At 34.1% G+C, this 26,294-nt stretch overlaps 4 protein-coding genes and 1 long non-coding RNA gene across 5 annotated transcripts; 3 read left to right on the plus strand and 2 right to left on the minus strand.

The window, feature by feature from the left end:
- Positions 1 to 3,400: 3,400 nt before the first annotated feature.
- LOC122294864 lies at positions 3,401 to 4,692 on the plus strand. The gene is made up of 2 exons (XR_006237770.1): positions 3,401 to 3,801; positions 4,301 to 4,692. It is a non-coding gene; the product is annotated as an uncharacterized LOC122294864 (long non-coding RNA).
- Positions 4,693 to 5,439: 747 nt separating this feature from the next.
- Positions 5,440 to 6,601, minus strand: LOC122301834 (protein FAR-RED IMPAIRED RESPONSE 1-like). Its single transcript, XM_043113203.1, has 2 exons — positions 6,436 to 6,601; positions 5,440 to 6,347 (listed from the first exon to the last, which is right to left on the minus strand). Exons 1-2 carry the CDS (start codon positions 6,599 to 6,601, stop codon positions 5,440 to 5,442), a joined length of 1,074 nt encoding a protein of 357 aa, XP_042969137.1.
- A 7,058-nt stretch (positions 6,602 to 13,659) lies between these two features.
- LOC122301835 (endochitinase EP3-like) lies at positions 13,660 to 15,591 on the plus strand (the record flags this gene model as incomplete). Its single annotated transcript, XM_043113204.1, has 3 exons — positions 13,660 to 13,819; positions 14,235 to 14,294; positions 15,199 to 15,591. Coding segments are annotated over 3 exons (570 nt in total), but the record flags the coding sequence as incomplete, so codon positions are not given.
- Positions 15,592 to 20,734: 5,143 nt separating this feature from the next.
- Positions 20,735 to 21,999, plus strand: LOC122300600 (endochitinase EP3-like). The gene is made up of 2 exons (XM_043111375.1): positions 20,735 to 21,098; positions 21,590 to 21,999. Exons 1-2 carry the CDS (start codon positions 20,804 to 20,806, stop codon positions 21,997 to 21,999), a joined length of 705 nt encoding a protein of 234 aa, XP_042967309.1. The 5' UTR covers positions 20,735 to 20,803.
- A 3,015-nt stretch (positions 22,000 to 25,014) lies between these two features.
- On the minus strand, positions 25,015 to 26,260 carry LOC122301836. Its single transcript, XM_043113206.1, has 2 exons — positions 25,652 to 26,260; positions 25,015 to 25,548 (listed from the first exon to the last, which is right to left on the minus strand). The coding sequence occupies exons 1-2, from the start codon at positions 26,258 to 26,260 to the stop codon at positions 25,015 to 25,017; spliced, it is 1,143 nt and encodes a 380-aa protein (XP_042969140.1).
- Positions 26,261 to 26,294: the final 34 nt, after the last annotated feature.

Consider the following 26,294-nt stretch of genomic DNA (forward strand, 5'->3'; position numbering starts at 1 on the left):
TTCACTACAAAGGATACGCCCTGTTGCAGCTCTTGAATCCTTCAGAAATCACCCTATATTTCGCAGCTGATGGACTGTACCAACAATCGTTGCTTCGTCGCATGTTGGACGCCATATAATCGTTGCTTATGCTGGAACTCAGCTAATGTCTATAATCGTTGGCTTTACAGATGTTTTCCATCGTTTTTTACTGATGGAAAAAATAGAGGAAAGCCGTTGCAACTGCTTTGGAGGACCGATTGTAATCGCTGCACTTAATTGTTTGGGTCGATTTACAACGTCGCAGTCCCAGAAAATTCCCGCTGCAATTATCGATTGCATCCTCGACGATCTACATTTTCAATATTTCGCAAACCGCGTCCATTACAAATTCAAATTTTTACTCTGTTCTGGCCGGGTTCGTTTACGGCATTGAAGGAGATGAGGTGGAGCCCGATCCGTGTGGGGGAGAGCAGATCGACGGTGAGAGAGACGGTGAGCTTGTGGAGGGGCTGTGGAGCATGGGAGCGGCCGTGTAGAGGGCTGACTGAGCGGTGGTGCTGCGCCGTGGAGGAAGGCAGCGCAGGGCCGGAGTTGAGAACAGGGGGCCGATCCGTGTGGGGGAGAGCAGAAGAGACACGGCCGAGAGACGGAGAGCTTGGGGGGGTCGACGGACCTCATTTGCAGGAGGTGGTGCGTCGGCTGAGGAGGCGGCGGCTGGGAACCCATGCCAACTTGTTGGACTTCGACGGCGGCTGGGAACCCATGCGAGAGAGGGCCGGGCTTGGGGGGGTCGACGGCGGAAGATCTGTAGACGGCGAGAGAGGGCCGGAGCTTGGTTGGGTTGCCAGCGCGGTGGGTCGACGGCGGAAGAGCTTCAGAACAGGGGGCCGGAGAACAGGGGGAAGATGTGAAGATCGATCGGCCAAGTGAAGATCTGTAGGGGGGGAAGTGAAAAACAGTGGGTATAAATAATTAAGGCGCACGGTTTTGTTGACTAATATCCAAACCATTGCAAAAGTTTTTTTTTTTTTTTTTAGATGTTGCAGCGACTTTTTTGTTGCAACAAGTTCAAAAATCGCCATAAAAATTAATTTGAATATTGCAGCAATTTATAGTCGACGTAAAAAGCCAAAAAGTGCTGCAAAAGACCAATTTCGAATTTTGATATAAAAAATTTTGCAACCATATAAAAATTGTTGCAAATAAAGATTTTTTGCAACAATTTTTGTTCCATCAAACATAAAATTGCTGGAACAAGACCTTATTCTTGTAGTGATTATTTGCTTCAATATTATTTTATTGTTTATTATATTTTATGTTTTGTTTTTATATATCCAAACCGATCGAAGGAAAAGGGAAAATAAATTGTTTATATATATATATATATATATGAGCGTGCGTACCAGCTTGTGCCTAAGAAATTATACCTTCACTATAAACATGCAATAAACGTGCATACCACGTTGGACCTCTTTTAAATCTCTAATGCCCAAACCTCCCCCACTAGTGGATTTGCAAATCTTACTCCAAGCTCTCCATCAATGTTTCCCTCAAAAGAAATTCAACAAGATGAAATTTATTTTCTGAATGGTAACCATCGGGACACTCATCACAGCAAAAATATGGATCGCCATAGAGGATAACACATGACGCAATAAAATAAGAAGCCCCCCTTGCGAGAGTACTTTGTGATCTTCTTTTATTAACAACTGCATGATAAAACTTGTTGTTTTGGTCACCTTCAAGCAACCCTTTTTTCTTTGCAATTTGAGCCAACCTGGTTTCCTCTCTACCCTCCCAGAATTCAAGCTCAATTTTGGGCACAAGAGATCAACTTCCACCTCGTGAGAGTAGCCAACCTGAAGTTGATGTTCCAGAGTTTCCACACGTTCTTCCATAGCCCGAAGACGAGTATCCACCCGTCCAAAAACAGACTTATTCCATGCCCGCAATGCCAATTTTGTTTTCTTTAATTTTTCGGATAGCTTCCAAGGACCACTCGAGCGAACTGGGTTCATCCAAACCTCTTTGACACAAGACAAGAAATCTTCATGAGAATAACATATATTCTTTTTCGTTGGATTTTCTTTTGTTTTATTTTTTTTGTTTGAGCTAACTTTCTTTTTTTTTTTTTCTTTTTTTTTGCTTTGCAGTGTTTTCCTTTGTTTTTTGGTTATTCTGGACTAGATTGTATTGAGTTTTATGGTTATTAGATTTTTGACGCTTGGCTTTGGGTCTTATTGAATTATTTTTAGCCCGTGTTGGGTTTTGTAACTACAGTTTTCTTCTTCGACAAGTGTGAACAATTAATAAGCATGGGTTGGAGCCCATTTAGAAATCTAATTCTTTTTTTTTTTTCTTTTAATTTTTGAAAGCGACAAGAACCTTTCTAGTTACTATTACTGGATTTGATCAAGCCAATTGAAATTACAGCCGGTAAGTATAGCCGACATATATATAATGTTATTAGCATGACAACAACAACACTTTTGTTTTAGGTTTTTTTTTTTTTTTTGAGGTCTTCTGTTTTGATTCACATTCCATAGGAAGTCGGTGATCAATAAAGAACCATCCATATAGTTGTGTGCCCACACTAACCGAAATGGTTGCCCCTCGAATAGGAGGCAGGGTCGAGTAGCACTGCATCACCGTCTCACTCTTACATATATTCAAATTGAAACCGCCAAATTAGAATAAGCAGCTTTGGATCAGGGTCGGATAAACAGTACTGCATGTACTGTACATTGTTTATAATTAGGCACTACCACACAAAACTGTATATATATATATTATATATATATATCCAATTAAGCAGAAATGGTAAAATAAATTAATTAAATCAACACTTCAACTAGCTAATTAATTAATATGATAGACACCTTATAAATTTCTCACTCAATCATGTGATCAATCACTGCATATTACATCAAAACATGCAAACTACTCACATAAACAGTATCTGAAAAAAAAAAAACTTCAGATGTGAAAGAAAATTACACTGAGATGCGAAGAAGGAATAAAATATTTTAATTTATTTTGTTATTTAAAAAAAATCAAATAACAGAAAAAATAACAAAAAAGAAAATTCAAACAAATTGAATACAAACCTTCAACTCAGTAAAAAAAGTGAACAAGAATATTTTAATATATTGTTCCTAAGTGGAAAATAGAGAGGACATATCTGAAATTGTTCAGATATAAGGAAAAATAGAGAGGACATTTTGGCTACGATCTATAGCAAAAAATACGATAAAGAACAACAACAAAACCAAAAAAAAACAACTAAAAATGAAACAGTTAGAAATTTTTAGACATAGATCGGAAATTTTGACTCAGAAAGCAAAACACTTTAACAAAAGAAAAATGCTAGAAAGCACGCCGGTCACTTACACACGAAATGCACACTCTCCATCTCAGCATTATGAAAAGTTTATTTTGCTCTCATATAAAAGAACCCATTTTCACTTTCAGATGTGCACAAACGAACCCCACGAAAGTCTTCTTTCCCTTTCACTTTCACTTTCAGAGCTCACCCAAGAAGACTTCTTTTCCTTTCACTTTCAGAGTTCACCCACGAAAGATTTCTTTCGAAGAGGAAAGAAAACAAGAGGAATATTTTCTTTATTTGTGGTATTTTCTTTCTATTTTCATATTTCTTTCAGATTTCTTGTATTTTCTTTTAGATTTCTCTTATTTGCTTTTAGATTTTCTTTCAAATTTCTCATATTTCTTCTAAAAAAAGAAAACAAGAACAAGAGCCACTTTCAAATTTATCTTGGGCTGCCCTAGCGCGATCTCTATTGAGCTGCAGCATTCAAGGTTAGTTTTTTGTATCTGGATTTTGGTTTATTTTGCAATGGACCCTTTGGATGAATGAAATTTTATTTTAACCCTTTGGACGTTTGCTCTTCTTCTGGATTTTCCTGCTATTAACTTGTCCATATCCTTTGAAATTCTAGTCCAAGTTGAATGTTGACTTGGCTTACTTTCCATTGTCATTTTCTGCTTTGGTTTCCATAAGGTGGAATTCTAATGTGGGATTGCTGATGTATAGCTCAATTCTATTTACAGAAGATAAAGTGAGAGATCATTTAGTGATAAAACATGAGGAAAAAGAAATGGAACTGATTGTAATTGAATTGTTGATGTATAGCTTAATTCCATAAAGTGAAAGACCACACGAATACTATATTAGAAACTCTTTCGGTCATTCTTATTCTCCTTTGGGATGTTCAGAATGTGTGATTAGAACTGATTGTAACTATGATTTTCTTTATCTTGTATTTTATCTTATTCAATTTGCTTGGATATGTAATAGGCAAAATGACAGAGGCAAAACCATATGTCCCCTTGATCCCAACCTTGTCATCATGTAACCTCCCAGATTTCAGGGGCTTCCAACATGCAAGTTTTTTAGGTGGGTAAATTATACTAATGCCAGAGAGTCAGAACTTGCAAACATAAAGCTTCAACTTCAGAAAGGGGAGAATAAAGTGTTGAAGAGAGTCAGGCTCAGAAAAGGGACTGTTTTTATGAAGCTAAAAATAGGCTTATTGAATGAGATGTTGTGTAATGCAATTTTTTGGATGAGATGTTGTGTAATGCAAGACTTTGTTTAACCTTCTACTTTGTGAATGAGATGTTGAATTCAATTTTTTGGGGATTCAGGCACTACTCATCAGTGAATACCATTGAGGTCTTTTCTTTTTCTTTTTCTTTTTTTAATTTTATAAAACAACATGTTCAAACCCTATGCTTTCAATTCCAGTACATTTAAAAACAAAAATACAACTGCTCATAACTGTTCTTAAACTTTTCATCAAGGCTAAACAATTTGCAACCATCAAAACTAGAGAAAATGGTGTACAAAGCTAAACAATAGTCTCTTCTCTTCCCTTCATACTAGGCACCAGTGGGTGTTGAACATTCTTCCTGTACAATTGAAGAAAAAAATTTATTAATGTGGAGTAGAGAAGCATAGAAAAGCTTAATAGAAAATCATACCGTATAAACTTCTCTATTTTGCAAATTGAAACACATGGTATTGTGGCATTGAATGAGTTAAAGTCGGTAGATTGCTCATTCTCAACTTTTTTCCTAAGGGCATTGTCGAATTGATGAACAAACTCTTTAAATGTAGTACCTGAATGTACGAACCCATCAAAGAAAGCGTCTATGCTTTCGCTCCTTTGGGTAGTACTCATCCCAGCCCAAAATGTACGCTCCTCATATAACCCACTCAACCATGCATTATCATGAAATTGGTATGCATCCAATAGCCTCCCCCAACTTTCCTCAAATTGAATACATGTTTGAGAATCATACACACACTCCAGAATGGAGGATTTCATACCACAATTGTACATCGAATGTGAGCTAAGTTTTTCTAGGAGTTTTTGTAATATGTGCCATAGACAATATCTATGTATTATTTCTGGGAAGACAATTGCAATCGCACTATTCATTGCACGATCCTGATCTGTTATGATTGCAACTGGTGCTCGGCCATCCATACACTTTAACCACACTAAACAACCATACAAATGTATGTGTGTCTTCACTAGATATCAACCCTACACCTAGAAGTATGGATTGACCATGATGATTTACACCGACAAAAGGAGCAAATGACATTCTGTACCTATTAGTCAAATAAGTTGTATCAAATGTTACAACATCCCCGAAATATAGGTACGATGCTCTACTACGTGCATCAGCCCAAAATACATTTTTTAATCTAAATTCCTCCTCATCCAAGTCCGTAATGGAGTAAAAGTCATGATTCATATCACGCATCCTCTCAAAATATTCTAGGAGTGCCACACCACCTCCTTTTCCAAGGCAAAGGTGTCTTGCCTTGTCAATGAAATTTCTGCAATCTTTTTCTGTGAACTGTAGGTTGTCAAACCCTCCCGCTTCAACAATAAATGAATAATAGTTCTTATTCATCCTTATCTCAGCTTTGTCATTCAATTCTAGCTTCCATTTAGCAAGTGAGTCTATGTTTCGATGACATCTAAAATATCTAGGCACTAGTGGGTTCAATCCATGATTGTGGTTAAGTTCTAAACTAGTCAAACACCACTCACCATTATTGAGCCGAGCATTGATTTTTGCCTTACATTCTATCTTTGTTGTTGGACCTGGCTTCGATACATTACTACTACTACTTGTATGCTTTCCACCCCTTGAACAACCAAGTGTAATATACTTCATTGCCCCATTTGACACTCGTTTAGTTCTTTGTATCCTCACTCCAAATCCCTCTTGTTTTGCATATCGCTTGTAATATGCACTTAGTGTGGCTTCATCCTTGAAGGTCATCCCAGACTTAGGTTCATCAACAATCTTCATCGCACAATCTTCTTTTGTCATTACATAACAACCATATAGTTAAACAACCAAACATTCAATTCACAATTTTTAAAATCTGAATTCTTACATTTAACTCACCAATTGGAGTAGTGCAATCCACTTGCTCAATATCATGCTTGTTTGAGTTCAAACTTGTACCTTCTTTACTTGTAGAGAGGTCCACAGTCACACTTTCATTAATTGTTTTTGACGTCTCACCATGCCCACTTTCAACAAATTCCTCAACTTCTCTTGATGTACCCATGCTATATGACCCAAATGGTTGGATAATTGGGGGCTACAAAATTGGCCGAAGGTAATAAGTTAATTAATTTTATGCATAAAGTATGATATAAAAGAATGTATAATATTCACCTGACAACCCCATATATAGGGGTAATGTGTGCTTGTGGAAGGAGCATCCTCTTCGCCCATCGATTTATTCAACCAAAATTACTCTTTCTCACTAGTCTAGCCATTTATTTCATACAATTAGGTAACCAACAATGCTACAAGTCAAAGACTAATCCATAAAACACATTCTCTATCCAAAATCAAACTAAAACTATATGTGTTTTTATCTAATCCAATGGTCTAACTCATAAAAGAAAAAATCTAATCCATCAAGTCCACACAACTAGAAACCATCAAGTCAACTTTAAAATTTGAGGATGCACATAAAAATGATCTGAGAATGTACATAAAAATGATTTAAGGAAAAAAAAAAAAACACTGCAAATCTTGACAATGGCTGCTACTATATATATATATATATTGTTTCAAATTTTTTAAAATGTAGAAGGCCTAAAATATACACATACAAATAAAGATAAAATGGATGCTATTTACTTAGTTAAAAATCATTAAGTCCACATACAAATAAAGATAAAATGTAAAGAGGGTAATCTCGAATTGTCCAAAAAAAACATGTTTACAGATTATTTACACATATTTTACCTAAAAAGATATGTTTAGAAATTCCTTTCCATACACGCGTATTACACAGACTGAATACAGGGAAAAAGAAAGATGATTACCTTCTCTTGGATGCGTGAATGGCTGCGGGAGATTAGACAAAGCATTCGTTAGTGCAGGATTTGTGTCGTGAATCTAGGCGCCTAGGTGGGAAGATGAAAGAGATACGGGTGAAAAGCAAAAAGTGTAAAAAGTGATAGAAGCTTCAGCTTCAGTTTTGACTTTTTATTTTTTTCTATTACTTTTTATTTTATTTTGTTATACTTTTCCACCTCAGCGCACTTCGTGCGTTTCGTGCCCCCACAAGGGGCTTCCTTAGAGCAGCCCTCTTAACAAAAACGCCCAGGGAAAAGCTTCAAATCGGTTAGGCTGTGATTCAGAAGTTTACACCATCTAATAAAAAGAGAACACGTAAACTTTTTTATTTTGTTTACCATGGGTATGACCATAGATTATCATCCTCTGTTCGGTCTCCTTGCCCCACAATCCCCTCCACATTCCATTCATTTTCTTCTTTTCTCGGTTTACTTTTCCTTTCATCCTCTCTCTCATCTCCAGCCCATAAAAAGACTTCTCAAGTGAGACAAAATTATTGATTTTGAACATGTAATGCAGTAGCAATACCCAAATTGGTTGAAGAAATACCCAAATATAAGGAAACTTCTCAAGTGTATGCCGTCAAATCTGATAAGGCATTTCACGAAGAATATAGCTTGAAGAAAGCGGTTAGGTTGTTGCCTTACACTGCATGGATGAGGAATATGACATTTTTGTTTGAGATTAATCGAGACCTGGGCAAGAATGGCAATCATAATAGTAGAGCAATGGAGAGGATTCAACCCTCTGGTGGTGGTGGTAATAATGGTGGGGATGCGAATATGATTTGAGGGTTTGATTTTGTGAATTGGTTGAAGAACACGGTGGCAGAGAGGTACTTTGTGGTGATGAAGATGGACATCGAAGAGACTGAATTCGATTTGATTCCGAGATTGTTTGAGACCGGGGCGATCTACTTGATTTCATTTCAATCTAAATGAACACTCGTAATTATTTTTCTTAACCCTTTTCCAGTTCATATTTTTTTTAATATATATGCACAAAGATGTGCTCCATGGGCATTGGCTGCAGCATCCGGCAACCATGGCTAGGCTCAAAGCATGTACCTACGATTCAGTGAAGGACGCGAGGGAGATTGATTGAATGGTGAGCTTCCTCACTTCAGCCTGAGGAGAGCGAGAGAGAGAGGGAGGGGGGGCGAGAATCCAGGTCGAAAATCAAACCATGAGAGAGAGAGAGAGAGAGAAAGAGAGAGAGAGGTGAAAGAGGTTACAGAGGACTCGGGAGGAGGAGAAACTTGGATCTAATTTTTCCTTGTAACCAGTTTTATTTTACATCTCTTAACACTTATACGTGTCAAACTATGATTGAAGAGTGTAAACTTTCAATTTTCACCTAAGCTGGCTCCCAAGCGCTCCCAAATGCCCACGTAAACCATAAAAGAAATTTTATTTGCAATCCCTAAAGAGAGATTGTATGTACAGGTCCTTTATTAAAAAAGAAAAAATATTATTTTAATAAAAATATTTTAATAATTTTAAAATATTTTAAAGATAAAATTACATATGTCTGTATTGCAATCTCTAAATGAAGACTATACGTAGCATTGCTCAAACCATCAACCAAAATGACTCGAATCTAATCAAAATATCTTCAAATATGTCGAGATTTGTTCAGATTGAATCATAAAAAAAATAAATAAATAAATAAATAAAAGGCAATAAAGAACAAGAAAAAAACCCACAAAGGAAAAAAAAAACAATCTGTTGAGGTTGCGACCAATGCAGAGAGATGGAGAGTGAGAGGACCTCTCTCTCAGTTTGACATTTACAGAACATGCATCTGGGATTTTCTCTCTCAACAGCTTCCCTCTTTCTCCCCGTGTTTCTCTCCCATTTCCAGAGAACAGCTAATAAACGCTTTTACAAAAACACGAAATGCTAGAGCAGAGAGTGAGGGAGCGGGATGCAATTGAGAGAGAGAGAATGGTAGAAGATTCGGGAAGTTAAACTGGGGGAAGAAAAAGAATAAAAAGGGATGGGCTGGTCTGTTTTGGACCTTTGGTCTTCGCATCACTTTAGGAGAACCCATGTAAAAAAATCTAAATTCATACTAACTATTTATCAAAATCTTTCTCAAAAAAATTAAGATGTTTGTATTTTTTTTTTTTCCTCATTTCTTAATATTTTCTGCTTATTCATTTGTTTATTTTGTGATATCAAATTTATAACGTTTTGTTAAACAACCTTCTTGAGTGACACAATGATGAAATTATAATGTTCAAATTCTTTATACATATTTATAAATAAATGTTTACTATATAATTACCAATAAGTTATGATAATTTCAAGAATTTTGTCTCTTAATAGCGGTAAAGAAAAAGTTTATGAAAATTTTTGAAGTAAGTTAAGATAATCTGGTTTTCATTATTAAAGTAAGAGTTAAAACAGCCTTTTATGTGATTGGATCTACTATCAAAATATTTTTCGATATTAATTTAAATCATATTCTTGACATAAATGTCATATCATTTTAATGAATGTTTTTATCATATTTTAAAAATAAGTATAATGCATGATATACGAATGAACTAAACAAAATATAAAAATAAAATACATGAAGCCTCACATAGCCTAATATTAAGAGATTTTCATACTATCCAAAAATATACATGAATATACTGTTCTATATAAATTTATATGTATTATTTAAATGGAAAAAAAATTACTTCTGACATGATTTTGTATAAATTGTATTATTTTATTTAAATATATTCTTCATGATTTTAATAATAATAAATCGATAGAATACATGTCTCTCATATTTATTTATAAATATTTCTTAACAAAATATTAATAAAACTTTTTGCAATTGATGTTTTCTATTATTATCAAAAAGGGGTTAGTAAAAATGTCTAAAGTAAAAAAAAAGAGGTCATTGAAACAAAATCATTTCTTTCATATCTATAGAAATCTATATATATTTGACAAAAATAATTTAGATGATATAATTTTTTTAATTTATTTTACATCAAGTGATATTTCTTTTTTACATTAGACTTAGTAATCAAGTCTAAATTTATAATTTCTTATAACTTTTTATTAGATTCCTTTTAACTTTCTGTTTTAAATTTATTTAATTTTTTTTTTCTCACTTTTCGTTTATTATTTACTATCATTTTTTTTTTTTTTTTGTTGAAAAGATAGTACAAAGGTAGATCGAATTGCACAGCAGCGTCAAAGAAATTCAGTGGCTCTTCATCAATCCTATCATTAAATACCGGCATAAACTCTTAAAAATTTGTTCTGATCAAACTTTTCAATGGTTTTATTATATTATATAACTAGATAAAACACTGACATGATATATACTGTTAATTGAGAAAACCGTTACTTAAATTCCAATAGTTTGCTTATCCACCAAGCTTATATAGATCTTGACTTGTCTGAATTTTGTATTAGGTTTACTTTAATATGTATAAATTTATGCCTTGTCGTAAATTTGTATGGATTTAAATTCTCATTTTTTGTTCATTGTGGATTGACATGTAATCAAGTAAGATCTGATTTACTATCATATATATATGTATGTATGTATGTATGTATACGTATAAATTTGTCACATTCAAATACAAAATACTCTAATGTAGTTGTAATTATGTTTATGAGATCACTTCTGTATTATAGCTATGAATATTTTGCAAACAGCATATATAATGTTTATTATGAGCAGGAAAAAAATTGTTAGAATATAGATAAAACTCTATCCGTTTATAGCTAAATAAAAATTTTAATATTGTTAAACTTAAAAAAAATATCAACTAGACACAAGTGCATCGCACGTGCTACTTCACTAATATATATATATATATATATATATATATATATGCCGTCCTTGGAATCATGGGTTTAGTCGAATGAAATTCATATCCCAAGTTTCAAAAAGCCTGGAGACATCAAGTCATGTAGAAGGAATTTCCCAAATTAACCTCAGTTGCCAAAATTGAAATGCAATTCATATATACACGTGTGTGTATGTGTGTGTATATATATATATATCTATTAAACCCCATATAAATTGACGAGCAATATAAGCTATAATTACAATTTGCATAATTTTTTCCCAAACAATACTGTCACAAATAAATATAATTGAAGCGCATGCTAAATAGAGGAAAAATAACATTGGGTTTACTTCACATCAATTTTTCTTAGTATAAGTAGATAAAAAATAAAAAATATAGAATTGTTAATGGTTTGTTCTGCACACCAGCAATAGTGTCTACGTTTGTTATGAGCAATCCTTCTTCAACTTGAAATCAGAAAGCAAGGTGTGCTCAACTTTCTTGATCAGGGGTTATTCCGATGCCTAAGTTAATTGTCACCAAAGAGGTTTCGCTAGATTAGCCAAAGGAGGGAGTATGAATGCACCTATAGATCTTCCTTATGTTCCTTTTTTATTTGTCGCTACTTGCGTGTCTCATCTACTGCTTTCAAAAATCTGACAATTGTAATTCTTTGAGCGAGCATGTTGTTGTAGTTAATGTGGTAACCCATATGAGCCTTAAGATCATTCTCGCCTATCACAGACTTGCCCCTCGAGTGGGTGTTTCGGTGCATTTAATGCAACACGCCTCCTAAGGTTCTGAATCAACCCCTTCTGACAAGAGCAGAACCTTCTCGTAGGCCGGTTGGCATGTATTTCATGATGGGGCCTCTTATGAGCAAAAGGGGGATGATTACCGACTTTACTCTCATCTCCAGAAGATGAGCCTTTAGACTGCTTACCCGATCTTCCTATATTGCACAATGGTCTTTGTCCCGTTTTCGGGACTCATTTCTTAACTGAGCTCATGGGTTTGGTCGGAATCGTCCTCGTCGGCATTGGACATCAAGAATATTATAATAGATATGGTAGATAAAAAAAATAGAAAAGTAAGATTTTTTTTTATTTTTGGTTCAGATTAGGAATATTCAGTAATTTACTTAAAAAATTGAGTCGGTTTGGGTTTGATAAAGCCCAAAACCAAATCCATCTAAAATGCAAATGGGTTCTTAGCCCCCATTGAATGTCCGGTACATGGAGTTAGAAAGAGTTTTGCTACATATAAGTACAGTTGTGCATTAATCTTTGTACAAATACTGTTTTATTTATACTTAAAATTTAAATTAACACTATTTTCAATCAAATCTACTTTTTGACCAATCACATCATATTGGTGCACAGATTAGTCCATAACTATGTTTGCAACTATATTTTTCCGGTTAGAAACTTCGAAAGGTTGGAATGCCCACGCACTTATATCTAGTATATAGTTAAGTTAAAAATAAATTAAATAAGTGTATAATATCATGTAATATTAATATGTATAATAATATATAATTAGATATTAAAAATAATACGAAATATAACAATATGATAATATATAATTAGACACTATAGTATACATTTAATTAATGTAAAAATAATTTAAATATTAATATAAAAATAAATTAACATTTAGTTTTAGTTTTAAATTTTTTTAAAAATTGAAAATTGAAATGCCACAAATTTCGTCTAGAAAAAACAATAAAAATTGCACACGTTACCGTAATTATTCATCGTCCGACCGACAAAAGACCAGTTTATCTTGTTGACAAGTCAAAAATCTAGTCAATGACCCGCGAGTTACGCTCCCTCTACAATTTCTCAGCTGCAAAGAAGTTTCCTTGAAGCTATACGTAACTTCGTACGCGTCTTCTTTACATGTGTTAGCTGCTTTATAAATATCAACCAATCGACCTCACTTTCGCTCCAACACATTTTATATATCTTTTAGGAGTGTGAAATTGTGTTAATGTTCGTATTTGTGTTATGTCAAAACATATATATTATACTATATAAGGTTACTGTGATCTGATCCATTAAATTTATTGTGTTAAAATTTTAAACCCTAACACGATTCATTAAAATAACGGATCGTCTCATGTCAATCCATTTTGACTTATTAGCAAATATTACAAAATAGGTTAACACGACATAATACGACTTGTTTCAAACTGTTTATGTAAATGGATTGAAAATGTCTAAAATTTACCTATTTAATTTGATTAAATTTAGCAGAATTTTATATAAATATTAAAATTACAATATCTATAAAAATTATAAAACTAATTACAAGTCTAAAATCACAATCCAAATAATAAAAATATCAAAATTAAAATTCTAACAATTTTACTTTTAGGTATAAAGGTATAATTGTAATTTTAACTTTCTTAACATGTCATAACGGATTTAACTCGTTATTAACTTAACCAGGCCACTGGAGATTGTTTGGGGAAGAGCTTCTACACAAGAGCTGCATTCATTAATGCCCTTGGTTCTTATAAACAGTTTGGCAAGATTGGGTCTGCCGATGATTCTAAGCGTGAGATAGCTGCTTTCTTCACCCATGCCACACATGAGACAGGAAGTAAGATCTCAATTTTCTCTAGAACTTGATCATTATGAAGTACATGCACACACATACATAAATATACATACTTTCGTGGCAAATCGAAACTTCAAGATCAATCAAACTCATGAAGAAGATGCTTGAATTTTTGGATCAAATATTTAGCAGCATATATCAACAAACCCAAACTTAGATCAAGAACTGAAACTTATAAGTTTGGCCATTTATTTGCAAGCTAGAATGAATCTTTTTATGTGATATATATGTTGATTGTAAATAAAGATACAGATTCAGAAATAGAGACAAAATAAATATTTGGAATACATTGGAGTACTCATTGAATGAGGTGTACGTATTACAGTGAAAAGAATTGACTTTTTTTTTTCTTTTTTCCTTTTTTTTTATTCCTTGTTGCTGTTGTTGAATATAATAGGTTTTTGCCATATAGAAGAAAGGAATGATCCTGCCACGGAGAATTACTGCAACGCAAAGAAGACCGGCTCAATATGTTGTAGGGCTATGGTGGAAATTTTGAGCGAGGTTTTTTTTTTTTTTTATTTTAAAAAAATAAAATAAAATAATTTTAAATTTAATTTTTCTATTATTTTTTATTTAAAAATAATTTCTATCCTTTTACAAAGAAAATTATTGATTAGAATTTTATATCACATTTTTAACTAATGATCAACTTAATTGTGTATAAAATTATCGATTTAGAGAGGATTTGATCTAATTTAATTTTACAATATATGTTTTAGACTCTTAGGGCTGGTTTGAATTCTAAGATAAGATGAGATGGTTTTAGATAAAAAATAAAAGTTGAATAAAATATTATTAGAATATTATCTTTTAATATTATTATTATTTTAGAATTTAAAAAAAAAGTTGAATTGTTTATTATATTTTATGTGAAAATTTGAAAAAGTTGAAATTGTAAGATAAGGTGAGATAAAATACTTTTCAAATCTAAACGGGACCTTAGAAGTAATTATAATAATTAATTTTAATAAAGTTTTATAAACAATCTTCGCATTTGAGAAAGTTTTGCCTCTTGCCTCTTCAAAGGATAATACAAAAACTTTTTATAAACATTTCAGAATTAGATTTTGCTATTTATAATTTTTACATTACATATTAAACTAATAATGACAACGGAGAGTGCATTTTTATAAGAAGAGTATGAGAAATAATTATTACGTGGAAATACCTTTAAAATTAATAGTGACATAATATCTACTTGATACTCTTATGTTTTCTCATTGAGTTAATTTATTTTTTTTAATTAGGTCTTTTTTTTCTTTTTAATTAATTTTACTTCAAAATTTTTTTGGGCTTGGATTCTACCACTAGGGCCTTAGGCAGTTGCCCAATGAGAGAGCCGGCCGTGAACGCAGAGTACCCCCAATATCCTTGCAACCCTAGCAAGCGTTACTACGGCCGAGGACCACTCCAAATAACCTGGAATTACAACTACGCTCAGGCGGGAAGCAATAAAGGATTTGATGGATTAAACTCTCCTGAAACTGTTGCCACAGACACAGTTGTGTCTTTTAAGGCTGCCATGTGGCATTGGATGACCAGTGTTCAACAATATGTGAGCCAGGGGTTTGGAGCAACCATCAAGGCAATTAATGGTGATGTTGAATGTAATGGTAAAGAACCTGCAAAGGTTCAGTCTCGCATCGACAAATACACTCAATATTGTCAACAATTTGGTGTTGCACCCGGCGAAAATCTCTCTTGCTAGTATCATGAGGGATATCATGTATTTTGCTATAACCATTTATTAATTACGTTTTTTTCCCCTTATATGTATGGAATAAAACGAGATAAAACTGTCAAAGCTGGTGCCAACTGCCAATTACTAGTTAGCCTAGCGTACTAGGAACAAGGTTGAACTTGAATGGATTGGAGAGCTATCTCCCACGACTCTGTATTCATGGATACCCATAAATAAATAGATAAAGACTATCCATTTTGCTTGGATAGAACCTTTTCGACTACTTGCATATTCAAGTCGTATATAGATTCTTTAGAATTATCTTCTTTAATTGATTCTTGAAGTAAGTATATTAGATTCTTTTTTGTAAGTCATTTAAGAACATTCTTCTTTTTAGATTTAGAAGATTTAACAGATTTTTCATAAGAGAATCAGTTGATTTCTCTTTTGTTGAAGCAGCTGGAGTCTAGATCAGAGGATATCCTGTTGATGATCGGTCAACAGTAAGAAATTTTTTAGATTTATATATATATATATATTTATATATGTGTATTTTGGTTCAGTACTACTGCAATTTACTTTTTCTTTGCAAATCAATTGTACTTATAACATAATTTTAGGTGCAAACGGGCAACTATGTAATTTTAATAAAGTGGTATATTTATATTAATTAATTATAATGTGGAATTGTAAAAGAGTTATAAAAGAATTATATATATATATATACGTGTCTCAGATTCCGAAATATTTATGAGCAATGATATATTTTTTAAAAAAAATTTTAGGAGCCCTAAAATAATATACCTAGTTATTGCACATGATCATCATTTGATAATGGCCAGTTTCATATTTACAGTCGATCGATATGCCGCAGTCAATCGTGATTAATAGTCAGAATATATACAGAGAGATCAGATGCATTTTAAGATCCAAACAAATCCCAAGTGTCACCGTGTGCAATAGGGTAACGCTTATCTTCTATATATAAAAAGTGTGTATGTAACGGAATTTCTTATTTTAACAGTTTTTCTTGTTTTTTCGTTAACTTTAACTGCGTTCGTCTAAACGTCTGTTCACTCTAAATATAACTTCATGAGCTACTGACTCTTTAATTCCTTAGAAACCAAAACGACCGAACCCGAATGCAAAGAGTTAGGTTTTCTATTATTTAGCATTTTCCTCAGTTTTCTAAGCAGTCGAACGTCTGTTTAACAAAAAGTATAAGAAAACATGAAGGAATTCAAGAATGGTGCATTGTTGATTTTATTTCCTACTTATGACCCATTGCTAAATCCGGTACCAAGAATCAAAGGGAAAAAAATAATAGTCAAGAAATGTAAATCTGTAAGAAATTTTGAGTAGAAGATGTCTTGGTTGAAAAACAACATGAAGAAAGAACAGAAACAAAACCAACAAAGAAAATGAAAGAAAGCAAAAGATTAACTGCACTACCGAATTCTTAACTTACAATGGAGATTGCCCTCTTGGTTAAAGCTCCCACAAGATTTAATTAGAAAAGAAAAAAACAAACGCACAAGGATGAAGGCTCTAGCTCGCAAGATTTAATCAGAATAGAAAAAAATAAACGCATAGTGGCGAAGAACTCGAACTTAGAGTTGTAGGTTTCGTTCAACGTGCAAAAGAAGAGCTTTCGAAGCAGAGAGATGAGATTACGAAGCAATTTGATGAAGCAGTAAAGAGGAAAAAGAAGAATAAGAAGAAGAAGAAGAAGGAAAAGGGGAAGGGGGGGAGGGGGGTCGTGCGGCGCAGGAGGTTGAATCATGAGGTAGGGTTTTCACCCTTTGGCTAAAAGGGCATTCTTTAAGTGGGGCTGGGCTCACTTGCTGTAGCTGGGCTTGTTCTTCACCCCTTGGGCCGAAAAACAGCTCACAACACAAATGAAAAAAATCCTATCCTAACCCACTATACAAAAAGCCCAAATCTAAAAAGTGATTAATAAAAATAAAATAAAATAAACAATAAAAATACTAATAAATAAATTAAAACACACTAATTTTTGAGATCTCACATTACTCATCGTTAGTCAAATTGTCCTCAAATTAAATTGACCTCTTGAGTCAAATAAAACAAATCTTTTTATTTTATAATCTATCAAAACATGTAATTATTAAATTTCACTAACTTATTATTATTCAAAGATATTTCCTATAATTTATTTTTTTTATGCATTAAATTATGCATTAATTAATTTTTTTGTTAAAAATCATATTTCTTTTATTAAAAATATTATTTCATCTAACTAGATAAACGTGCTTTGCACGTTACTTCAACCTAGTATTATATATATATATATATATATTACACGTGAGTCTGAAGATCATTGAGCTGTTACCATATATGCAGGGATGCCACAAAACTGTTGCAAAGGCTTATCCATTTGGAGGCTAGCTTGTACAGATATTTAAATTTTAACGAAGGAATGCATTTTAGAAACCGATCGAAATTGTGACTTTTGAGGTGGAAAGAGATCGAGAAGATAAAATCAGTAATGCATGGGTGGGATTGGGGAAGGCCACGACTTCTATCCTATCTTGTGGAAAACTTAAAAAAGATGCATTACTTTTTTAGGCCGGCATCGAGGACTACTTATAACTCATATCATATACGTATGCCTTCTGGGAGTCATGATGACGATATCATGAATTGAATTGAAACTATCTAAGCTACAGGGTTTACCAATCAACTAGTACTTGCACTCAGGGCTGTGCATCCGGACCGGATTTTTTTCCGGTCCGGTCCGGCAATCCGGATCCGGGTAAATCCGGGCGGTTTTATAAAATCCGGATCCGGTTACGGATCCGGTTTTATAATCCGGTAATCCGTAACCGGATTTATAACCCGTTTGGTTTCATTATTTTGCTAAAAACGACACCGTTTCAGGCTTTGATTTCCTTTCCCCTCAACTCTATCGAACGGAATGCAAAACTCTCACTTCAGACTTCAGTCTTCTCTCAACCCTAGCCGTGCCGTCTCTCAACCCTAGCCATGCCGTCTCTCATCTGTGCCGTCTCTCATCGCTGTCTCTCAACTCTCTCGAAGCCACAGTATGTTAATCTCTCTCTCTCTGTTTCTCTGTCGGTTTGGTTAGATTTTTTTTTCTGGGTTTGTATTAGATTTTTTTTCTCGGTTTGGTTGGATTTCCTTTTTCATGCTTTTGGTCTCTCTGTCTCTGCCTCTCTCTCGGTTTAGTTAGATTTTTTTTCTGGGTTTTTGTTTGACTTTCGCATCTATTTGGGTTTGTATTTGATTTGTTTTGGCAAAGCTCTTTCTTGTTCGTAGTTTTTGCTGGAACTGATATTACCATAAATTGTTTGGCTGGTTCTGATTTGTTTGGCTGTTTTTGTTGTTTTGGCAAAGTGACAAAGTCATGATTATGGTCACCTAGATCTGACAGAGTTTGTATATCACTTTCATCTCTCGTTGCCCACTTTGACTAGATCTGACTTTTGGTGTTTGGATATCACTTTCATCTTTCGTTGGTTGTTGCTCACTTTAACTAGATCTAAGTTTCTGTTTTGTAAACCCGAGTTTCTGTATTTTTAAATCTAAGGTTTTGTGGTTGTAGATCTGAATGTCTGTGTTTGTATATCTAAGTTTGTGTTTGTAGATCTGAGTTTCTTTGCTTGTAGATTTACTTTTTGGTTTTATAGATCTGCCTTTTGGGTTTATAGATCTGCTTTTGGGTTTCTTTAACAGGATACAGTATATTCATCTCTCTCAACTTGAACTCCCCATCTCTGTAGCTTTGTTCCTTCCTAAAAAACACCACGAAAATATTTAATGGCCCCCTGAATTGGAGATCTACTTGCTTCTAGTTTTTCGAGGACATCAACCAACTAGACAATCTGTTAGTTGGGTGTTCTTGATATATTGTCAATGGCCTGTATTATTGTTGATTATTTTTGGTGTGAAGCGGTCTTATGTAGTGTATCCCCCTGATGAACAACTTCAAGCTATACGGTGAGTGTTGTAGCTTTCAGACTTCATATTCTAGTTCGCTTTCTGCGTGAAAAATAATTAATTAATCAAGGTGGAATTATTACCCTAACTGGGTGATTGATTATTAGGTTTTTTGTGCTTTGCATTTTCTGTTTTTGTTCTTTCAGAGTGAGTGTCATGGTGTTTTTGTGGAGGTTCTTCCCGGCGTAAAGAATGTCATCAACCCCAGCTTGTTGTGGAAGAATTACAAGTACCCTGGCCACCTCTTCTTTTCTCCAGCTTTCGTTTGTTTGGCTCTATGTAATTTTGCTTCATTTTCGATTCTGTTTTGGGGACTAAATAATAAAAAGTCTTAACCAACTTCATTATTTTCAGCTAAGTGTAAGAATTAGACGTATTTGTAGTACACTTGCTGCTAGCAATGAAAAGATGTCATGAGATTTCTTGGATTGGGAATAGTTTGCTTCTTCTGTACATCTAGCATGAATACTATTCTCAGCTAAGTTCAGGTTGGCCCTGTGGGTCTCCACCACTAACCATTATCCCAGGTTTACATAGCCATGCAGCACACAATCTTGCATCAGCAGTTTAACGGCTATGTTTCCTTTAATCAGGTTGCTGGTATGCCCCCTGTGCTGGTCAATGTCCCTCGTGCAGCTTTCTCAATGCCAGATTCAACTTTCATGATGAGAAGACTAGTAGCATTGTATTTTTTTTTTTTTTTTTTTGAAATAGTAGCAGCATTGTATTAGTTTAATTAGTTGTGATGAATTATTATTTATTTTGTTCTTTGTAAATTTATGTTTTGCATTGAGATGTAAACAACAATATTATCTATTTTGCATTTTTATTTATTTTGTTCTTTAATTTACTTTTTTTAAAAAAAACTTTTAAAAAGTGTTTAAATTATTTTTTAAAACAAATCTGGACAATTGAAATAAGGTATAAGAATTTTTTTTTTTTTTAAAGTGCCATATATATTTGTTTAAGTTTTAAAGTCTTTAAAACAAAATATAAGAAACCCGGATTAAACCCGGTTATAATCCGGATATCCGGATTTTAAGGCAAAAATTGGGAAAAAACCGGATATCCGGATAGAATCCGGTTTTCCGCCCGGATTGAAATCCGGATTAATCCGGGCGGATAACCGCCCGGTTTTTAGAATCCGGATCCGGATCCGGTTATGGCCGGATATCCGGATCCGGATCCGCTTGAACACCCCTACTTGCACTACTACTGGCTATAAATATCAAACAAATACTTCCCATTTCATTCCACACACAATCAACTTGTTCAATATTCTTCTTTCTAACCTTCCCCATATGGCTGCACTCAGCTTGAAAAAGAATCTACTAACCCTCGTTCTAGTTGTAACCTTAGCAGGAGTACTTTTCCCAGGCGATGTGGAGGGTCAAACCGTGGCTGATACTGTGACGAACCATTTCTTTAATGGGATATTGAATCAGGCGAGTGGAGATTGTCCAGAAAAGAGCTTCTACACAAGAGCTGCCTTCCTTAATGCACTTACTTCGTATAATCAATTCGGGTCTGGTTCTGCTGATGAGTCCAAGCGTGAGATTGCTACTTTCTTTGCTAATGTTGCACATGAGACAGGATGTAAGAATCCCTCTGTGTGTGTGTGTGAGAGACTTTTTATAATGAGTTGGATTTCATGATTTATTATGCACCAAAACAACCACATGAGATCCGATTGATATTTTATTGATGTCATGAACATTGGGAGCAACTAACTAATTGACATAATATTGAATATATAAATTCATATTATATATATATATATTTATAACTTTACATAATTTACATATGTTTTATTCTTAAATTTTAATGAAAACGCTAACTTTCTAGCATGAATTCACAAAATACTTAAATGGGAATTAAGTGCATCTTTAATTTACTTTTAAGCTCACATACATATATATAATCATTAATCGGAATAGATCATATATATATATATATAGAGGTTAATTAATTTGTAGCTTTCTTGTCTATTACTAGGGATATATAATATGTATATATATTAGATTTTAATTAGAATATATATTCACAGCCTGAAATTAGATTGAAGCAAATTGTTTATATTTGGGCAGCTTTGTGCTACATAGAAGAGAAATACGTCGATGCCTTGAAAGACTTTTGTGATAAGAGGTATCCACAGTATCCATGCAACCCTGATAAGAAATACTATGGTCGTGGACCAATTCAACTAACTTGGAATTACAACTATGGAGCTGCTGGAAATAGCATTCAAATTGATTTATTAAACTCTCCTGAAACTGTAGCCACAAACCCTATTATTTCATTTAAGACGGCCTTATGGTTTTGGATGACCAATGTTCACCAAGTCCTAAACCAAGGGTTTGGTGCAACCATTCGAGCCATTAACGGTGCAATTGAATGCGATGGTCGGAAAACTGATGCTGTCAAATCTCGTATCCAATATTACACTCAATATTGCAACCAACTCGGTGTTGCCCCTGGTGATAATCTCAGTTGCTAAAAGGATCGTGTCTGCGTGCGTCTCTTTTCTTGGATATGTACTCTAGCAGCCTGGCTCCTGAATAATTAATTAGTAAACTTAATTAATTTATGAAATAAAGAGTGCCAATTGCTAATTAAGTTGGCATAATTAATTAAAGATCGAGTGCTATTGTACGTTACTATTATTATTTGCTTCAATTAATTCCAGTAGTACTGCATGTCATGTTAGTCTTAATTTTATGGTCATGATCGTGTTGGCTCTAGTAGTGATCTGTACGCGCGATATTATTTTATTGTTTACTAATTAATTCACTATAAACATGCAATAAGCGTGCGTACCACGTTGGACCCCTTTTAAATCTCTAATGCCCAAACCTCCCATAGTGGATTTGCAAATCTTACTCCAAGCTCTCCATCAATGTTTCCCTCAAAAGAAATTCAACAAGATGAAATTTATTTTCTGAATGGTAACCATCGGGACATTCATCACAGCTAAAATATGGATCGCCATAGAGGATAACACATGACGCAATAAAATAAGAAGCCCCCCTTACGAGATGTGATCTTCTTTTATTAACAACTGCATGATAAAATTTGTTGTTTTGGTCACCTTCAAGCAACCAGTTTTTCTTTGCAATTTGAGCCAACCTTGTTTCCTCTCTACCCTCCCAGACTTCAGGCTCAATTTTGGGCACAAGAAGATCAACTTCCACCTCGTGAGAGTTGTCAACCTGAAGTTGAATGTTCCAGAGTTTCCACACGTTCTTCCAGCGCCCGAAGACGAGTATCCACCCGTCCAAAAACAGACTTATTCCATGCCCGCAATGCCAATTTTGTTTTCTTTAATTTTTCGGCTAGCTTCCAAAGACCACTCGAGCGAACTGGGTTCATCCAAACCTCTTTGACACAAGACAAGAAATCTTCATGAGAATAACATATATTCTTTTTCGTTGGATTTTGTTTTGTTTTGTTTATTTATTTTTATGTGAACTTATAACTTTTGTTTTGCAGGTTGTTTGTGCTTTTTGCCTTTTTTTTTCTTTTGGCAGTGTTTTCCTTTGTTTTAGATTTTCTACGCTTGGCTTTGGGTCTTATTGAATTATTTGTAACCCGCAGGTGTTGGATTTTGTAATCACGGTTTTCCTTCGTCATAATTGTGGGCAGTTAATAAACATGGGCAACCATCCTCTTCCTAAAATATATATATATACACACTAAAAACTCCATGGTCGATAAATGAGGAATTAGATGGAGATGGAAGGTACCTACTACCTAATAGATCAGAATCTAGGAAATTTTCATCTCATATATATTGCCAGAGATCTTGGAATGTGCCCATGCATCGTGTGAATTAGGATAAACAAATAGGTTTGGATTAATCCCAAAACAAAGCTAGCTAGCTCGATCGTTGGGTTTTAATTTAAAGCTTGAACCCAAACCAAATATATATGCCAAACTCTTTTAAAAACCTAAAAAAAGACTGGTTTTGCTAGGAATGGGAAATATTAATGAAAAATCCATTGTCCATCACCCAATTAATGTCGCAAACCAGTCGATAATCGGTATCAATAATCGAGAATCTTATTAGAATATTGCAGGTTATTAAATAATCTTAAATTAAGTACAAAAATTAAATACCCTTAGTACCATCACTACAAATATATATTACAAGCTCGAATTTACTATTGGTAGCATATGTGCATAACTTGAGCTTGTGTCTAATCGGTAATATTATCTATAGTACTCTTAGAGTATGATATCCTCGTATACTTATTTAAAAAAATAAAATAAAATAAGAGTCATTATTAAAAATTAATTTTTTCATGTTGATTTTAGATTTATCCACTTCTTTATAAAAAAGTTGTACATTTCAAAACTACAAATATTATTTTTTTATATACAATACATACACCATACTTCTAATTTCTTTGCGATACGTATCCAAAATTTTCCTTTTTCAAAAGCTTGGAGAGAAGATTGGGCTTAAATTGACCTAGCTCGTTACAACCCATGGGAGGTCCTGCACGGTTGGAGCCTATTTAGAAATCAATTCCTTCTTTTTCTTTTTCTTTTTCTTTTAATTTTTGAAAGCGGTTTTTATTTTTAGGTCTTCTGTTTTGATTCACATTCCATAGAAAGTCGGTCATCAATAAAGAACCATCCATATAGTTGTGTGCCCACACTAACCGAAATGGTTGCCCCTGGAATCGGAGGCAGGGTCGAGTAGCACTGCATCATGACCGTCTCACTTTTACATATATTCAAGTTGAAACCACCAAATTAGAATCAAGCAGCTTCGGATCGGGATCGGATAAACAGTACTGCATGTACTGTACATTATTTATAATTAGGCACTACCACACAAAACTGTATATATATATATATCCAATTAAGCATAAATGGTCAAATAAATTAATTAAATCAGCACTTCAACTAGCTAATTAATTAACATGATAGACACCTTATAAATTTCTGACTCAATCATGATCAATCACTTGTTATAATTTATATATATTTAACGAAAAAGGCCCACCCAAACTCACCTATATTCTAATTGGAAATTGCATGGTAAAAACACCTTACGACGTACGTTCATTGAACGACAATTGGAAGTTGGGATTGGAATATTATATATAATATATAGCATGCAGCAATGATAAGCTAGCAGAGAGATAGATGATCATACGACAAAATTAACCCTTTCATTAATATATGGCCCATAGCTTTCATGGGCATTATTATTCAATGGAAAACATAAAGATTATTATAATTTGCCCTAATTCCCGTGTTGTTTAGTGTATGGACATGATTATGAGTACTACTTTAATTTGACTACAACTAGTTAGCCTCGTAAATTGAAATGCTAATAATTAAATCCATTACCCAACAATATCTGATCTCTAGAACATTATATAATATGGCTACATATAAATATATATATATATATATATATTATATGCCGTCCTTGGAATCATGGGGCCTTTTTTTTTTTTAAAATCTTGTAAGATTCATTGAACTTAAAGAAGAGTTGTGACTATAGGGTATCTGGATTAACAACCAGATCAACTAAGCTCTCGAGAAGAGATAGTGCTACTTTGGCAAGTGTGTGTGCATAAGTATTACAATTTCCTTTTACAAAAGTTGCATTCCAGCTAACTAAATAGGAAAGTTTCATCTTTGTATCACTAAGGATCATTCCCACTCTATCCCATCTAGATTGATCTTGCATAACTCCTTTGATTATTGAGTGAGAATCCCTTTCTAAAATGATTGAACTGTATCCTAATTCAATAGCCAACTCTACAGCATATAGAGCTCTTTGAGCTTCTGCAAGTAGGGGGTCAAAAGAACTCGGTTTTGAAAACTTTTTGTGTGCCAAAATTCTGCCTTGATGCTCACGAGCCACTATTCCAAAACCTGCCCTTCCATTACTAGCACTCAGACTTGCATCCCAATTTACCTTGATCACACCTGGTAGAGGAGGATTCCATGTGCCTAAGCCTTCTGTTGTCCCACAAGGAGATGCTTGAGGCTTTTGTTGTGCATTTTTGAATTCTAAGAAGGAATTCTTAGCAACCCAAACCAGGTTATCAGGATGAGTGAAGGAGCTCTCAAAGATAAAAAGGTTTCTCCTCTGCTAGATGCCTCTAGCTATAATAGCAAAATTCCACAATCTCTATATCATAACTAGAGTTTAGAGCCTCTACTAAGTCACTGAAAGTTTCTGGTCTGATTGAGCACTTTTGCAAACTAGAAGAGCCATGGCTCCACACATCCATAGCAAAGGGGCAGTTCCATAGTATATGAATCACTGTTTCATCTGCACACAGACACACATGGCACTTTGGAGATTTACAGATTCGCTTCTTGACCAAATTTAGTCTTGTGGGCAAAGAGTCAAGGCAAGCTCTCCATATAAAAGTCTTCACTGCATTTGGGATTTTACGCCTCCAACAGCTAGTCCAATCTGTAGTCTTTTTAGTAACCAAAGAAGATTGCCCAAGCATCATGGCATTTAGCTCATTTTGAAGATAGTAAGCACTCTTCACAATGAACCCCTCATCTTTAATGCCTTGCCATATTAGCCTATCTTCTACTCCAGTTGAACTAATAGGAATCTTTTGAATTGTTTCAGCTTCCTCCTCTCCAAATACCTCCCTCACTAGTTCCATTTTCCATTCCCTTTCTGTGCTATTTATAAGGCTAGCTACCTTTGCATTTCCTGGCAGACCTTGTATTGCAGATTGGACCTTGTAAGTTGAGGAAGTGGGCAGCCACATATCCTTCCAAATGAGTGTGTTCTGGCCATTGCCA

The sequence above is a fragment of the Carya illinoinensis genome, chromosome 2, assembly GCF_018687715.1.
Source record: "Carya illinoinensis cultivar Pawnee chromosome 2, C.illinoinensisPawnee_v1, whole genome shotgun sequence".
In the NCBI taxonomy this organism is placed as follows: domain Eukaryota; kingdom Viridiplantae; phylum Streptophyta; class Magnoliopsida; order Fagales; family Juglandaceae; genus Carya; species Carya illinoinensis.

Bases quoted from the DNA above. Each gene is read 5' to 3' on its own strand.
- LOC122301834 (XM_043113203.1), bottom strand. From the start codon at position 6,601: ATGGGTACATCAAGAGAAGTTGAGGAATTTGTTGAAAGTGGGCATGGT. The intron at 6,348-6,435 runs GTGAGTTAAATG...TAATGACAAAAG, and splicing joins GGATTGCACTACTCCAATTG to AAGATTGTGCGATGAAGATT.
- LOC122300600 (XM_043111375.1), top strand. From the start codon at position 20,804: ATGGCTGCACTCAGCTTGAAAAAGAATCTACTAACCCTCGTTCTAGTT. The intron at 21,099-21,589 runs GTAAGAATCCCT...ATATTTGGGCAG, and splicing joins TGTTGCACATGAGACAGGAT to CTTTGTGCTACATAGAAGAG.
- LOC122301836 (XM_043113206.1), bottom strand. From the start codon at position 26,260: ATGTGGCTGCCCACTTCCTCAACTTACAAGGTCCAATCTGCAATACAA. The intron at 25,549-25,651 runs GTGGAATTTTGC...TGGGTTGCTAAG, and splicing joins CTAGTTATGATATAGAGATT to AATTCCTTCTTAGAATTCAA.